The 15,367-nt window shown below is 58.9% G+C and overlaps 1 protein-coding gene across 4 annotated transcripts in view; it reads right to left on the reverse strand.

Moving 5' to 3' along the window:
• SMPD3 (sphingomyelin phosphodiesterase 3) overlaps positions 1-15,367 on the reverse strand; it is a 91,806-nt gene that overhangs the window by 3,016 nt on the left and 73,423 nt on the right. For all 4 annotated transcript variants that reach the window (XM_007993851.3, XM_007993849.3, XM_007993850.3 and 1 more), the window contains 6 exons: positions 9,443-10,974; positions 3,580-3,655; positions 3,315-3,470; positions 2,347-2,436; positions 2,078-2,141; positions 193-349 (listed from right to left, as the gene is read on the reverse strand). In XM_007993851.3, the coding sequence (XP_007992042.1) occupies positions 193-349; positions 2,078-2,141; positions 2,347-2,436; positions 3,315-3,470; positions 3,580-3,655; positions 9,443-10,765 (1,866 nt within the window). In that variant the 5' untranslated portion in view covers positions 10,766-10,974. The remainder of the gene's footprint in view (positions 1-192; positions 350-2,077; positions 2,142-2,346; positions 2,437-3,314; positions 3,471-3,579; positions 3,656-9,442; positions 10,975-15,367) is intronic.

Raw genomic sequence — 15,367 nt, forward strand, 5'->3', positions numbered from 1 at the left:
GTCAGATTCCAAGAGCATCCTGCAGGGAGCGGACTGGGGATCCCCGAAGTGAGGCCCCTGGCTGGGGTGGGCTGGGACCTGGGGCCCTAAGGGTTTGAGGGAGTGACGGGGCGTGGGGTCTCAGGGAGTCAGCTGTCGAGAGCTGCAGGGCCCAGGCCCCGCTCTGTCTTTGCATGGGCCCGCCCGACTCACGGCCTTCCAGTCCGGGCACAGCCCCTCCTCTGCGTGCAGCATGTAGTCGATGCGCCGGCCGTTGCCCTTCAGCAGCTCCTTCCGCCCCTTCTGGCCCGAGCTCTTGCTGGTGGGAAACGCCAGGTACTCCCTGCGGCCCTCCTCGCTCTCCAGGACCCTGTCCACACATGCAGGAGGCAGGTGAGCCCCCATGCCCGCCCCTGGGCCTGGCAGGGGCTGTTTGTGGAGCCATGGTCTCCCCCCAGTGTGGGAGCGGGTGGTGGCACCAAAGCTCTGGGTTTAAGATCTGTCTCTCCTGCAGGCCCAAAAAGGGCCTCAGCTGGGGGCAGGCCCAGTCGCCTGCGGGTTCCTGGCTGAATCGGGGCTCCGGAGCCTGTCGAGGTGTCCCGTCCACCCCAGCCTGGCCAGCACTCCCTTTCCCTTTCTGAACTCGGACAAAACTGATCCCACCCGTTCCCCAGAATGGGCTTCTGCCCTGAGCCAATAGGGGGGCTGTTTTGGGGAGCTTGGTCTTTGCCGTGAATCTCAGGGACCCCTGTGACTGTTGTTCCCAGGTTGACTGGGCTGAGGGAACCAGGAGAGCACCTCCGAGGAGTCTCATGTGGGGCTGTCCCTACATGGCTGTGTGACTCTGCTTATGTCACCGAGCCTCCAAGCCTCCGTTTCCTCCTCTGAAACGAGAGTGGTTGCTGTGGGCCCCAAGACACTTCAGGCAACAGGCTGTCATCACGCTTCTGAGTGAGGAAACCCGTGATGGTGCTAGGGGATCCACAGGGAGGGCAGGACGGTGGAGCGGGGGGATGTGACATCTGGAATCCCTTTCTGGCACTGTTGCCCTGAGACAAGCAGTGTGCCTGTCTCCTTCCTGTCAGCCTGTCCCCTGGGGCCTCAACACCACTGGGCCAGAGACCTAGGACCCCCTCCTGGGAGCCCCCACCACAGAGGGCAGGCTTGGGCCAGAGCCTGGAATGGGAAGTGCAGTGGTGAGAGACCCTGCACAGGCCGCCAGGTCAGTGAGTGCCTGGACGGATGGAAAAGGGGCACCCGGTGAGGCAGGGCCTGCAAACATGGGCTTCCACAAGGTTTTCATCAGCCTTAAGATAAATACACTAATGACATTCAGAACATTGTTACAGCTCAGAAATGGAATCTATCACTGTCCTTTGCCTTTGATAATTAATTCCAGCATCAATGATCTGAGAGTTACTGGTAGTCATTTTTTAATCATCATCTCATAAAAAGAATTTTCTCAGCATAGGATGATGTTTCAAATTTAGTCTATAATCTAATTAATTGGCTTAAATTAGCTGCAAGGAACCATCGCCATGACTGCAGTCTCAGGCTGTGAATTATAAATTGGTTCTGCTGTTGGCCTCTCAGATGTGTTCTTTATGGACATCTCACTGGGCTCAAGAATGAATGTTGGCTGGGATGGAACTGTGTCTACTTTGAAAATGGTCGGCTGTGTTATTGCTGCTAGTGTCTATTTGCCTGATTGGCACTGCAAGCTACCAGGCTGCCTGCAGGAGGCGCCATACCCAGCAACTCTTTCACAGGGGTCGACCTGTGGCCTGGGCCTGGGAAATTCCAGGCCCTCTCCTGTACCCAGCAGGCCGGGGCCCAGCTCCTGAAAACAGGTTTAGGAAACACCCCTAGAGATTTAGCAAGGCCAGTCCCCCTGGGCGTAAGGGCCTGACGTCCACCTGCCTGGCCCAGCTCCCAGCTCTCAAAAGCTATCAAAGGTGGGATGAGGGACAGGTTTCCGCCAAACAAAAGCCCTCATGAGCCCAAGCTGAGCTCTCCCGTGTGGGTCCAGCCCAGTCCCTGTCTCCACCTGAGTCAGGGCGTCAGTGCCTTGTCCCCAGCCTGGGAGTACAGTGCTTACTTCTGCAGGTTGTCGGGGGTGCACACGTCCTCATCATACAGGCCATTCGTGTCCAGCAGAGTACCTGCGGGGGAAAAGGGGACGACAGTAGTTGCTGCAGGTGGGGCCCAGGCAGCCTCTAGGGGGTGGTCTCTGTGGGCACGGGCTAGCCAGGGGCAGCAGAGTGGGGCCCTTCCCAGCAGTGGGGTCTTGGGGGCAGGTCCTAGTGGTCTTTGAGGGAAGCCTGTGGTGAGCCCAGTCCCCATCTTCCTCCCCCAGTCCCAGCTCACCGATGGCCCACGGCTTCTCCTCCCCAGGCCCCAGGCGGCAGGGATCCCTGTAGTGGGTGAACAGGGAGTGCTGCTGCTCCAGTTTGTCATCTGTGCGGGGAGGGAGGAAACACTGAGGCATCAGGGGGCTTTGCTGTCCCACACGACCTGCGCCCCTGCTTCCCATCAGTTACTCCCCACATGCTGCCAGGTCCCCGTCCTTTAGGCCACTGCCCCTGAGTGGGATCTCGGTCCCAGTCAGGTGCCCCCATGCTTCATTTGTCACTGCTTTTCTGTGTCCTTGAGAACACCTCCCCGAGCACACGCCCTGGTCTTCGGCCTTCCCTCTGAGGACAGTTACAGTGACCACTGTCCTTGGGCAGAGGAAAGAAGGTCCCCACAAGGTCCGTATGGTCATCGGATCCACAGATCAGTTATTTACAGCAAGTGTTTGCTGTTTCACTGATGATGAGTCTTTTACCCTAATGGTTTAAGGTACAATTCCCAGGGTTCAGATCCCTGTGCAATCACTGCCTGGCTGTGTGACCTTGGGCTGGTTCTGCAGCCTCTCTGAGTCTCAGCTTCCTCCACCACACCACGTGGAGACATGCAATGCTTCCCTCTCAGGGTTGTTAAGAAACTTAAGTGAAACAGCAATTAGAATGGCAGCTGGCTCAAAGTGAGAGCGCGGCACCCCGTTGATGAGTGTTACTAGTGGACTCGTCCTGCGTCTGCTTCAGAGGCCCCCAGCCTTTCTTGTCAGAGGTTCATTTTTAGGGCATCTCTGTTTCCAGCTTTCTAGGCAGAGCGTGGGCTCTTCCTGTTCTAGGATTTCCAGGGGGCAGAGAAATCAGTCTTGCTAAATACCCCACCCACACGCTCTCGAGGAGCAGGAATTCTCTGAGCTGGTAACGAAGTCTGTCTCACTGTGACTGAGCCCACAGCCTCCCCAGAGCTGGAGACCCGAGTGGGGAGGAGCCCGGCCTCACCAGAGGAGCAGTTGTCAAAGTTGAAATCTCCGCAGACGACATCAAATGCCACCAGCTCCTCGGGGTTGGCTGTGCTGGACGAGGAGGTAGATTTTCGGAAATCAGCCAGCCAGTCCTGAAGCAGGTCCAGCTGCCCACACCGGATGGCGCTGTCCTCTGCAGGGCAGAAGTACAGAGACTGGATGATGAAGCTGGCCCCAGACCCCAGCTAGGCGCCAGGCGCTGATCCCATCCCTAGAAAATCCCAGGCGGGCGGCAGCCCTACCTTGCGGGGCGTGCAGGTGTGTGCAGGCGATGTACCCGACGATTCTTTGGTCCTGAGGTGTGCTTCCCACCTGCACCTGGGGGAGGAGGGGGTCAGTGCTGCCACCTGCCAGTTGCCATGGCCCTGAGAGCACAGGACGCTGGCAGTGCCCACCCACGAGGTCAGACCCTCACAAGCCAGGCTCCTGGCTAGATTCCGGGGCCCGAGTAAGGACAGGACGCATCCTGCTTCTAAGAGCTTACGGATCTGGGCTGGAGGCGGATGCTGAAAGAAACTCTGGGCCTGTGGCGTGGGGAGAGCCGGTGGCCATCTGTGCAAAGCGTGGGGGAAGTGCCGAACCACACCAAGGCTCCCCCGAGGCCCAGGTCTTGCCATCTCCCAGTGACCAGCATGGCCACGGCTCTCAGTTCCTTGTCCACTCCTGCCTGTGGCTCTTTCCTCCCTCCCTCAGTCATACCCTGGTGCTCTCTCCCTCTGAAATCTCAGGGGGTTGCCCCTGTGCCATGATGTGGCCTCAGAGCCCACCCCACATGGTAAGAGGGCCAGACCCTGCCCCTCCTGGCCTCGTCGCCTTCTGGCTACATGGTGAGCCATCTGCTTTATAGGCCGTGGTCCTGTCGTCCCCAGTCTTGGATGAGAGCTCCCTGGTCCGTGTCCTAGGCTGGCCCCTGCACACCCCTGGCTCCATCCTGAGCCCACTGTGGTGGCAGCCTCTTCAGGCCTCCCCTCTGCCCCAACCTCCTGCTTACCTCCTTTACCCAAGACAGAGCCTTCCACCCGCCAGGTGGCTGGTGACCCTGGCAGGCCCCCAAAGACGGGCTTAATACAAATGAGCATCTCCACTGTACCCCACAGGCAACTCGTAACTGCCCTACCCCAGGTGGGGGCGAGATGGGACCCTCGTCAGTGCCCGGCCCAGGAGAGGTGAGGGATGGCCATGGAGACACCCGGCACAGAGAGGTTGCTCGCTGGCTCCTCATCCCCTACCCCTGGGATTCCCTCCCTCTTGTGCCTCTGTGCCCTCCCCGAGCTATGCAAATCCATTCCAGACTGGGTTTCCCAAGATGAGGAGACCCCAGACCCAAAAAGCACTCCAGGGAGGTGGCTGGGCAGGACATGCAGCCTGTCCCAGTTGTTGGCTGAGGGCTGAGGGCTGCAGGGTGGGTGCCCCGCATCTGTGGAGCTCACAGCAGCGCGAACATCACAGCCTATCTGCTCCGACAGCTTCAGTCGGCTCTGTCCTTCCTTTGCTGCTGCAGTCAGTCGGGCTGGTATTATCTCCTCCCTCTGGAAGTCCTCAGCAGCAGGTGCTCCTGGCCTTCTACAGCTCTCCATCCCCTTCCCAGCCCTAACATGCACAGCCTTCCTTCCCCGGCACCCAGGGGTATGGAACGTCTGGCTGTTCGGCCCCATAGGTTCACCATTCACTTCTTGCTCACAGACAGACCCAAACCTTAGCCTAACAGCATCCCTGCCCCTGGAATGGCTGTGAGATCACGCAGCATTGATGGTTCTGCTGCAAAAACAAAATATTTATGAAGCTGCCATGCTCAAAAGCCCACATGAGGCTGGGCATGGTGGCTCATGCCTGTAATCCCAGTAATTTGGGAGACGGAGGTAGGTGGATCACCTGAGTTCAGGAGTTCGAGACCAGCCTGGCCAACATGGTGAAACCCCATCTTTACTAAGAATACAAAAATTAGCAGGCGTGCCAGGCACAGTGGCTCACGCCTGTAATCCCAGCACTTTGGGAGGCCGAGGCGGGCAGATCACAAGGTCAGGAGTTCGAGACCAGCCTGACCAACATGGTGAAACCCTCTCTCTACTAAAAATACAAAAATTAGCCAGGCGTGGTGGTACGTGCCTGTAATCCCAGCTACTCAGGAGGGTGAGGCAGGAGAATCACTGGAACCTGGGAGGCGAAGGTCACAGCCAAGATCATACTACTGCACTCCAGCCTGGGCGACAGAGTGAGACTCTGTCTCCAAAAAAAAAAAAAAAAATTAGCTGGGCGTGCATGCCTGTAATCCCAGCTATCCAGGAGGCTGAGGCAGAAGAATCCCTTGGACCTGCGGGGCGGAGGTTGCAGTGAGCCAAGATCCCCCATTGGACCACTCTGGCCTGGGCGACAGAACCAGACTCCGACAGAACGAGTCTCTAAATAAATAAATAAATAAATGGCCACACGGGGGCGCCATCTCCAGGCAACTACTGCTCCTCCTCCGTGAGGATCATCTCAGGCCGGGCGTGCTTGTGCTGGGGTGGGGCGGCGCATGGACATTACTTTGCTGGGTCCTTATAACGGCTCAGGCACGTGGTAAAGCGATGCCACTTTTACCGTTGAACACACTGAGGCCAGAAGTTGCTCGTGGGCCGGGGTCACAGGCTCACGTGGTCTAGGCAGCTTCCAGTCGGATCTGTTGGTCGGAGCTGCTCTGCGCTGCTTTCTGAGGGACTGGTGTCTTTGCCAGGTGTCTCCTCAGCAGCCCATTTGTTGGTCTTAAGGCATAAGCCTCTCACTCACCCAGCACTTCGTGTCACCTGCCCCATGCTGCGTCCCGGGCAGGGTCGGACACCCGCAGGGAGGCCTCAGACTTGGCCTGCACGACGAGAACCCACTGGAGGGAGGAGTGGCGAGGCCCTGCTGCCTCCCACCCCGCTTCTCCCTCCTCATCGGCTGTGTGATCTTGCCAAGACCCACTTGATTATTTGCTGGGCCTTATTGATTCCTGGCTCATGACCTTGGGAGCCACAGAGCCTTGTGTTTCTCTTGCAAAAACAAACAATCACACAAGAGGCTGTGCCTCTGAGTCCTGGTGGGCAAAGACTGTCAACAGGAGAGGCATCCAGAATGAGGCTCTATTGTAGGTGAGGAAAAAGGGATTCCAGTCCCTTCCTTCACAGAGCCACATTTCCCTGAAGGCTCTGAAGTCCCACACGGGAAACCACGAGGGCCTTCCGGGGAGGAGGGGACCGCTGGCTTCTGAAGCGAGTCCCTCCGGCATCCCGGCCCCTCTCCGGCTGGGCCCCTCCCTGAGGCAGCCCCATGTACTTCACTTCGCCGCCCTGGGGTCCGCGTGTGGCGGGCACACCACAGCTCTGCTGTCCTGCTGCTCTGTCTGATGGACAGACAAGACCCTGGGCATGAGGGCAGAGGAGCCCACGAAGGGAAGAGTGGATTGTGCGGGCGGCCGCTGAGGGAGCTCCATGAGGTGGTGTGGCCACATCCAGTATGGGACCAAGACAGGCAGGGGCAAGGGGTGCAGGGACCCCTCGTGGGGTTTGTGGCTGGGGCAGGGCTGGAGCTAAGGGTGGCGGGGGGGTGGGTGGTGGGGAGGTGGTACAAAGTGAAGGTCAGACTTTTCCCGAGGCAGTAGAGGGCATAAGAGGAGTCACACCTGGCCTTGGACAAGGAGGAGGAGGGACAGCTGGAGGGGGAGGGTGACCAAAACCACAGCAGGTTTGATGCAGAGGAGGGGGCCTGGGCCAAGGGAGCTGGAGATGTGGGGTGCACCCAGGGCCATCTGGAAAGTGAGCTAGGGGCCGGGGATGTATGGATCGGGCACAGGACGGAGCAGCCAAGGTGGTCCTTCTGGCTTCAGGATGGCAGAACCCGGAAAAGGGGCAGCCTGGGGCAGAGGCTGAGTCTGGTTTGCGAGTGAATGGGGATGTGTCCTGGAGGCAGCCAAATGCAGGGCTGGGGGCTTGGGGGAGAGGTCTGGGCTAGTTCAAAGCAGAGGGGCCTCAGAAAGGACAGAAATGGAAGCTGCAGAGTCCCACTCCCAGGCAGGTACCATGGTGGTCTCTGGGAAACCCCACTGCAGGGCAGCCAACCACGGCTCCAGCTTACTGCAGCCACGTGGGGTGTGGAATGTGGCGGGCCTGGGGCTGCTGAGAGAACCTGCAAAGTCTGTGAAATATCTTGATTTTAAAATATTGGTCAAGGTTGGGTGTGGTGGAAAACGCCTGTAATCCCAGCACTTTGGGAGGCCGAGGCGGGCGGATCACCTGAGGTCGGGAGTTTGAGACCAGCCTGACCAGCATGGTGAAACCCCGTCTCTACTAAAAATACAAAATTAGCCGGGCGTGGTGGTGCATGCCTGTAATCCCAGCTACTTGGGAGGCTGAGGCAGGAGAATTGCTTGAACCTGGGAGGCGGAGGCTGTGGTGAGCCGAGATTGTGCCATTGCACTCCAGCCTGGACAATGAGAGTGAAACTCTGTCTCAAAAAAAAAAAAAAAAAAAAAAAGGTCAATACAAAAAATTTTTTGAATGTCATAGATCAGGTTACAGTTTGAGACCCAGGAGGTACAGGAAGATGAAAAGAACTTTCAGGACAGAACCTGGGAGGAGAGGCTGTCCCAGGGAGACACTGTTGACCTCGGTGGGAACTGTGAGGGTGCCCCATGGAGGAGGGAAGTGGGAGGTGGGGAGAGGATGTGTGGATTGATCTGTGCAGAAGTGGGCTGGGGTAGGGGGCAGGGGAGGCCCCGGCCTCTGAGCCACCTGTAGTAGGGTGGGAGTGAGGGGCACACCCTCCCACCCTGGGCCTGACAACACATCCCCTTCTTCCCCAGAAAGTCACTCTAGCTGCTGAGACAAAAATATATCCAGAGAACAGAACACCAACGAACCATATGCCAAAATGGGAACGCTGGATCTATCTGTCAGGAGCTGCTTCAATTTCAGCATCCCTTGCAGTTAATGAAGAGCAGAGGACCCAAACTCTGGACCTGGCACAGCCACACTAAAGCCATTGAGGAACCAGAAGTGGGGGCCAGGGCCCTTGCTGTCTGCCTTGGCTCCCGCAGGGCTTGGAGACAAGCACCGCCACTCCTGGCAGGCACCGGGTCGTGCACCAGTGTTTCCCTGGGCAGGCAGAGCGTGGTTGCTTCTGGAGGGGAACTGTGAAGTGAGGAAACCCGCCCTGGGCAGGCCTCTGAGCCACAGCCCTCCCTGCAGAGCTGCCTCTTTTTCATGTCTCACCCTAAAGGGACAGATCCCACATCTGAAGCGGCTGCTGCCTCTCGAGGCAGAAAGCCCTGTGCTGCATCCACTGGCCAAATGATGCTTCAGAAAACTCTGGAAGCACCATGAGCGGCTTTTGGATAGAGAACAAAAGTCGACACTCTGAGCGTCTCAGGCGCATTGGAAGATAATGTATAATGACCAAATTACCACGGCCTAAAAACTCCTCCAATCGAATCCAAATTAGCAGAAATAATTATGATTCACTTTAATTAGTGACTATGGAAGCGAAACCATGGCTGGTGGGCAGACAGCCTGGCAGGGCAGCTGCACGACAGCCAGGAGGGAGGGGTGTCCAGGCCAGGGAAGCTAGTGACCTCAGTGAGCCAGGCGGTGTCAGGGCTTGGAGACATGAGGGTCCCATCTGCCTGCCTGGTGCGCTTGGTCTGGGCTGGTCTCTCTGCCTCGTATGAACAGACAGGGGCCCTGCCTTCTGCTCTTCCTCGCTTTATCACTGCCACCATCTCCATGACCACCATCGCCACTCTTGCGCCAACTTGGAACCCTTCCCATGTCTTACTGCTCTGGTCCACTCCCACCGTCTCCCTCACTTTACAGTTGGGGAAATGGTGGCTCAGAGATCTGAGGAACAGGCCCAGGATCACCCAGATGGGTCTTTCTGAGCCCAGAGCCTCGGTGCTCATCCCTGCATTCTTGTTGACTGTGTCCCCGAGCCAGGGCCCTGTTGTTCAGCTCCAGGAAAGACCGCGTCTGCATCCCACTCCAACCTCCCACTCTAGCCCCCACCATGATGACTCCCCACTGCAGCACCCATGCCCGCGTGGCTCTAGGACCGGCGGGCACGTGGTCCTCGGGCTGGGCCGAGGCCTCCTACCTTGAGAAACAGAGCTCCCTTAGAGGCCAGGGCGTCGTCATTACACTTGTTGGGGTAACAGTGATAGGCCACGTCCATGATGGGGTAGCGGCTGGCAAAGAGGAGGCCGCTGTTGAGACACTTGAAGCTGCAGCAGCCCTGGCAGCCGTAGACCCCAACGTCGTACAGGATGTACTCAAAGTAGCCGTGCAGCTGCTCTTTCAATTTGGTGGCTGCCCGCTTGTCAAACACCTCCTGCAGGCACAGGAAGTCCAGGTTGGCGGGGAAGAAGGCAGAGACCTCATGGTCGAAGGCCTCGTCGGGGTGCCGCCTCCTACGCGCGGCCGCCTTCTTCACCACCGAGGCCTTGTACAGGAGCTTGCTGTTGGCACCTGGTTCCCCACTGGCACTGGTGTCTGACCCAGCTCGCCCCTTCACCAGGGACTCCCTGGAGGCCGAGGGGCTGCCCAGGCTCCCCGAATCCCCGTCCTGCTGATTGTGATTGGGCGTCTGGCCCCTCGGGCTCCCGCCAGCTCCGTTCCTGGCCTGGCCCCCGGGCGCAGGGTCGTCAGCTTCGGGTGGCCGGCTGCCCTCCTCGCCACCGATGCGCACGATGCAGGCATCCTCCGGGCTGCTGCTGTCGACAGGGTCCCCAGACGCTGGGCCGTTGGCAGCCTCGTCACTGGGGTGCCGCCCGCCGTCACCCTTGTACTCCACAGAGGCTGTCCTCTTAATGCTCCCGGGGACGGCCCGGGCCACCCCATCGCCACCCTGTGGTGACACCAGGCTGCTGAAGCTAGCGGCGCTGATGGAGGTATTGGTGGGGGAGTCGATGTAGATTTTGATCTGGGGCCGGGCAGCCCCATTGCGGATTCTCTGCCCGATCTCCTTGGCTCGCGCTTGGGTGTTAAAAAGGTTGTTGATCCTGGCGAGTGAGTCGGGCAGGAGGCAGACGTTGGCAGTGGCGAAGCAGAAGCTTTTGCCAGGCCCCGTGCCCTTCCATTCACTGAGCAGGGCTGCCCCACCGGCCAGGCCCTTGTCTTCCAGCCGTGAATAGACGTAGGGCCGGCGGGCCGACTGCAGCGGGGACCAGAAGAGGAAGCCGAGAAACGCAAAGGGCAGCGAGGCCACCAGGAGGGCCAGGTAGATGGGTGTGAAGAGGGCGGTGCAGAGCAGCTGCAGGCAGCACGGGTCGTCCGCCCGCTGGCGCTTCTCGTAGGTGGTGGGTATGAAGGAAGCAGCAAGCCGGTCCACCAGCCAGTAGCATGGGAAGATGAGGGCCCAGGACACACAGTGCAGGGCGGACAGACAGCTGTTAGGAAAGGGGGTCGTGTACAAAACCATCGCAGCTCACTGGGCGCCGCAGCCGGCCCTACTACATGGTGTCCGTGGCAGCCGCGGGCACTTTCCTGGGCGAGGGTGGGCGAGGAGTTGGGGGCAGCTGGAGGAGGGGTCACCTCCTGGTGAGATGCAACTCTGGCTGGTCAATGGTGAGTATTGGCCAGTCGGTCATGGTTCACCTCAGCGGGCCATGCCGAGGCCTACTGTAGACCCTGCAGAAACAGAAAGTAGGGGGACTGTTTTTAGTGATCTTAAGGCAGCGGGTCAGATATGGGGCCGTCACCCCAGCTCATCCCACTCCTGCTTCCCCTGGTGTGAGCAGGACAGTTCTGAGAACGAGGCTGGAGCCGGGAGGCTCAGCGGGTGGCTGCGAGACAGCCCCCGCACACCACTTCCTCCATGCGTGCTTTTCTCTTGGAGCGAATAGCTTGGTGACATGACTGCCCCCAACTAATCTTCTTGACCTTGTAACCCAATTGCTTGAAAATAGCCCTGGTTTCCAGAGAGGTACAGATCTGTGGGTGCAAAGGGAGCAGGCAGGGCATCCTAGAGGACGCCTGGGCCCACCCTGGCCGGGGGCCGCTGGAAGCCCTTCAGGAGCCAGGGCGGTGTTTAGAATGGGAGAGCAGTAACCCTGGGTCAGAGGAGCCACAAACATGGCCACTTGTCACGGAGTGCCTGCCAGGTAAGGACAGAGCAGGAACAAACGGCAGAGCAAAGGGGCCAGAGACGCTTGGAGCAGAGGGCAGTATGGCTGGCAGAGCCACAGGGAAGGGCGGTCCCCCTCCATGCACAACTGGACTCTCACTGTGGCCCCAGCCTGCAGGATCACACCAAGCCTGGTGCTTCCACTCCACTGACCGTGGGAGAAACCCCCCAGCAATGAGGATCCCAGCACAGCCTGGGTCTTACCAACTTCCAGAACCATCAGAGTTCCCGACAGTCCCTGTGACTTTTGGAGAAGCTCCCTGGGGCTGTATGGGTCTGGTCTAAGCTTTAACCGCTGTCCCTCATGTGCTCCAAGATGCAGCCCAGTCGAGACCCACAGCCATCTGAATAAGCCCACCCTGGGTCCCCTGTGGGAGCCACAGTGGGTCTCGGAGCAGACTCAGAGCTCTGCCTGGGCAAGGCTGCCAGGTGCATCTATTGTGCTGAATGTAAAATCAATAAAGACAAGCATCTGGAGTGTTTGCCCAGCCTCCAGGGACCCACGTGTCATCACCCCGTCAGGGAGCCTGTAGAAGTGTAACCCAGACTTTTCATAACTGGAGCAGTTGGGCCACTCTTTCTCCACCCACTCTCTTGCTGACTCAGCCCAGCTCCTGCCCTGGCACTTTGGGGGGTCTGAGCCCACGGTGCCATCTGTCCTGGCCCCACACCTTCACCTCCTCCTGAATCCATGGTCACCCAAGCCAGGGACCTAGGTGTCACCAGACTCTGCCCTCCTTCAGTCCCCATCAGTCCCTGCCACTCCTGCTGAACCCCCTGTGCCGGCCCGGGACTGCATCACGGTTCCCCAACTTTATCAGCCTCCACAAGGGCTGCAGGGACGTTCTCTGTGTAGTCCGCTGTGTCACAGCTGCCTCACACCTACTGGAGCTCCCTCCGCCCTTAGTGGGGAGCCCAGCCCCTCCGTCAGGCCTGCGGGTCTCTGCAGCCCCCTCCCCTGGACGCCTGCCTCTCACTCGTGTCCCGTCCCTGCCTGCCATTCCCCATCCCTCCGCCCCTCGCCTCACTCACCCTTTCTCTTTTAAGACTCAACTTAGAAATTCCCTCCCTAGAAGACCTTTGGGCCTCTTGCCCCGGTGGCTCAGGTGTCTCCACTGGTGGCTCCCATCCCCACCACGTGTGGCCCGGTCTCTGCAGTTCTATATCACAAATGCCATGGGATGTGGCCACCTGCCCAGCAGACCGCAAGCTTCAGAAAAGAACAGGCTGCACAGGGGTGCCCTCGAGTCCCAGGCTTGCCCTGGCAGGTATGCAGGAGATGGGGGATGAGGGGAGGTTCACCTGGATGCCTCCAGCCAGAGCGGGGGCAGCTGTTTTCCCGCCAGCAGAGGGGGTTTCTGTGGGGCATGTCAGTCCAGGACAAGCCTGCAGCCACTATCTCTAGGGCTTAGTGTCTAAAGGTGAACTTGAGCTGGGTCTGTATCTGGTTCTGATAAGCAGCTTCACAAGGCTGTCACTCTCCTCAGGGGAAATGCCTTTGAAGCCAACACTGGAAGGGTGCAGTTCGGAATAGCACATGTGTCTATGCAGACCACAGCCGGGCAACCCGGAGCCTTGGGAAACCAGCTCTGCGTTGGGCCTCAGTGAAATCTGGGACATGGGCATCTCACTCTGCGGCCAGTGCTTGTGGCTCAGTGCTCAGCGGGACTGGTGGGTGTCCAGGTCCGCCCCCGCCTGCCATCTGGCTTGGGAGACTCCAGGACGTACTCCCTCATTCTTTCTTTAAAATCCCAGCAATTGCTGCAAGATGAATCAAACCTGCAGAGGGAGCGACAGCCCACTCGCTGTCCCTCATCAAGCTGGAGGGTTCCCCCCTGCAAACCTGCAGCCCTCATTGTGTGGAGCTGGCTGCCTTCACACTGGCTGGACTGACAGCCACAGGAGGGGACACGGAGCCACCCACAGGCACCTGTCTCTGTTGGACCAGCTGGGGCCAGAGGGAGAGCTTGCAGTTCCTGTCTCTGGGGACAATGGGGGTAGGATGGGGTCTCCCAAGGCTCTCCAGCCACCAGTAGTCCCTGTAGTTGGCACTAAGGCCTCAGGTTAGGGGTCCAGCCCAGATTCTTGGGGCCACCTGGAAGTCGCCCCAGTGTCATGAAGCAAGGCCATTCCCGAGTCTCCCTCATCTCTGTGACCTGAGGTCACCAGCCCAGCCTGGCCAGCACCATCCTCACCTGAGCTCCTGTCCCACCCTGGCACTGTCCTGCTGCCCTCCACCTCAGCCACAGCCCCAAGCCCACCATCAGTGTGCAGAAGGTCTTCCTAGACACAGCTGATCTTCTCTCTCCCCTTGGTGGTCTCATTGTCTTGGGGGACAAAGTCCAGTCTCCCAGTCTCTGTCTAGAGGCCCTTTATGCTTCTGCCCCTACCAGCTCTTCCCTCATCCACCCCCACCCTGGGCTCCACCAGCAGGAAGGGCTGTGCAGGCTGAGCTCTGGCACGAGGACACTTTTTGTTTTTTTTTTTTTTTGAGATGGAGTCTCGCTCTGTCGCCCAGGTTAGAGTGCAGTGGCCGGATCTCGGCTCACTGCAAGCTCCGCCTCCCGGGTTTACGCCATTCTCCTGCCTCAGCCTCCCGAGTAGCTGGGACTACAGGCGCCTGCCACCTCGCCTGGCTAGTTTTTTGTATTTTTTTTTTTAGTAGAGATGGGGTTTCACCGTGTTAGCCAGGATGGTCTTGATCTCTTGACCTTGTGATCCGCCCATCTCGCCTCCCAAAGTGCTGGGATTACAGGCTTGAGCTACCGCGCCCGGCCGAGGACACTTTTGCAGAAGGATTTGGGAGGAGAAGGTCTATCCTGTCTGCACCATGCTGCCCTCCTGGCAGAACTGGCTGGTATTCCACAGTGTGGCCAGAGCTCCCTTATGGGTCAGACGAGGGTGCAGACTCACTTCATCAAAGGGTTCCTAAGGGAATTCCACAAACCTGCTCTCCCGTGTGGCGCATCCCTGACACTGGTCCATCAGGGTTGGGATCTGCTAGTGGCTGAGATGGGGCTACGGAGTGTGTAGAAGAGACAGACTCTCTCCTCAGCTGCCCTGGGCCCCCCTTTCTCCTGCTGTGACCCCAGAAACCCTCTGGGCAAGCTCCCCATGGCCCTGCCAGCAATGGTAGTGAGTGGCCAGTCCTGATCTTTATGCTTCTCCTGGGCTGGCCAGAGGAATGTCTTTGGTCCTTATTCAGGAATTGATGGGATTTGAGGTGACTGGCAGCTGGTGGGCAGGAGTGGCCCAAGAGCATTCCTCTAGGAGGTGGCAGACCCAAGCACGTCAGCCCTTCCTGCTGCCCTTCCAGGCCCCTTCTAGTGACTCCAGGTCCCCCATCCACAGCCCCTCGCAGCCTCCCAGCTGCTGCCCCCTGCCCTGCTCCTGTGTGCGGCCCCTGACTCTGCACAGAAGCTGCTGGTGCAGGAGACACAAAAGGGATCGCCACCCTGGAGCTGGTTTCTAAGGCTTTGTGGTTAATTATCTTGTCTCAGGGAAATGAAAGGAGGGTAAATAAGCAACAACACATTAATTAGTCTGATCTACACTTTCCCACGAAAGAGGAGAACTAGAGTTAAACGTTAGAGGCTGGCAACTTTTCAGAGAAACCCCGAGTCCTCAGAGAGGTGGCCAAGGCAGGACGCGCTCCCTGGCCCGGGCCCGCTGTGTGGTGGTGCTCAGCCGCACCGGTGCCTGCCCCTCCCTGTTGCCTGCACTCCTTTGGCCTAGTTGGGCCACAGAGTGGGCCCGGTGCAGGTTCTATCTCCAGGTGGGGGACTCCGTGCCCCCGCTCTCTGCTTCCATGTCCCTGGACTGGCAACTTTGCCAAGCAGAGTCCACTGTGGACCCCTCTGAGGGGACTGGCAGGACCCCCAAAGGCCTTGTGGGCTG

This window comes from Chlorocebus sabaeus, chromosome 5 (assembly GCF_047675955.1).
Source record: "Chlorocebus sabaeus isolate Y175 chromosome 5, mChlSab1.0.hap1, whole genome shotgun sequence".
Taxonomy (NCBI): Eukaryota; Metazoa; Chordata; class Mammalia; order Primates; family Cercopithecidae; genus Chlorocebus; species Chlorocebus sabaeus.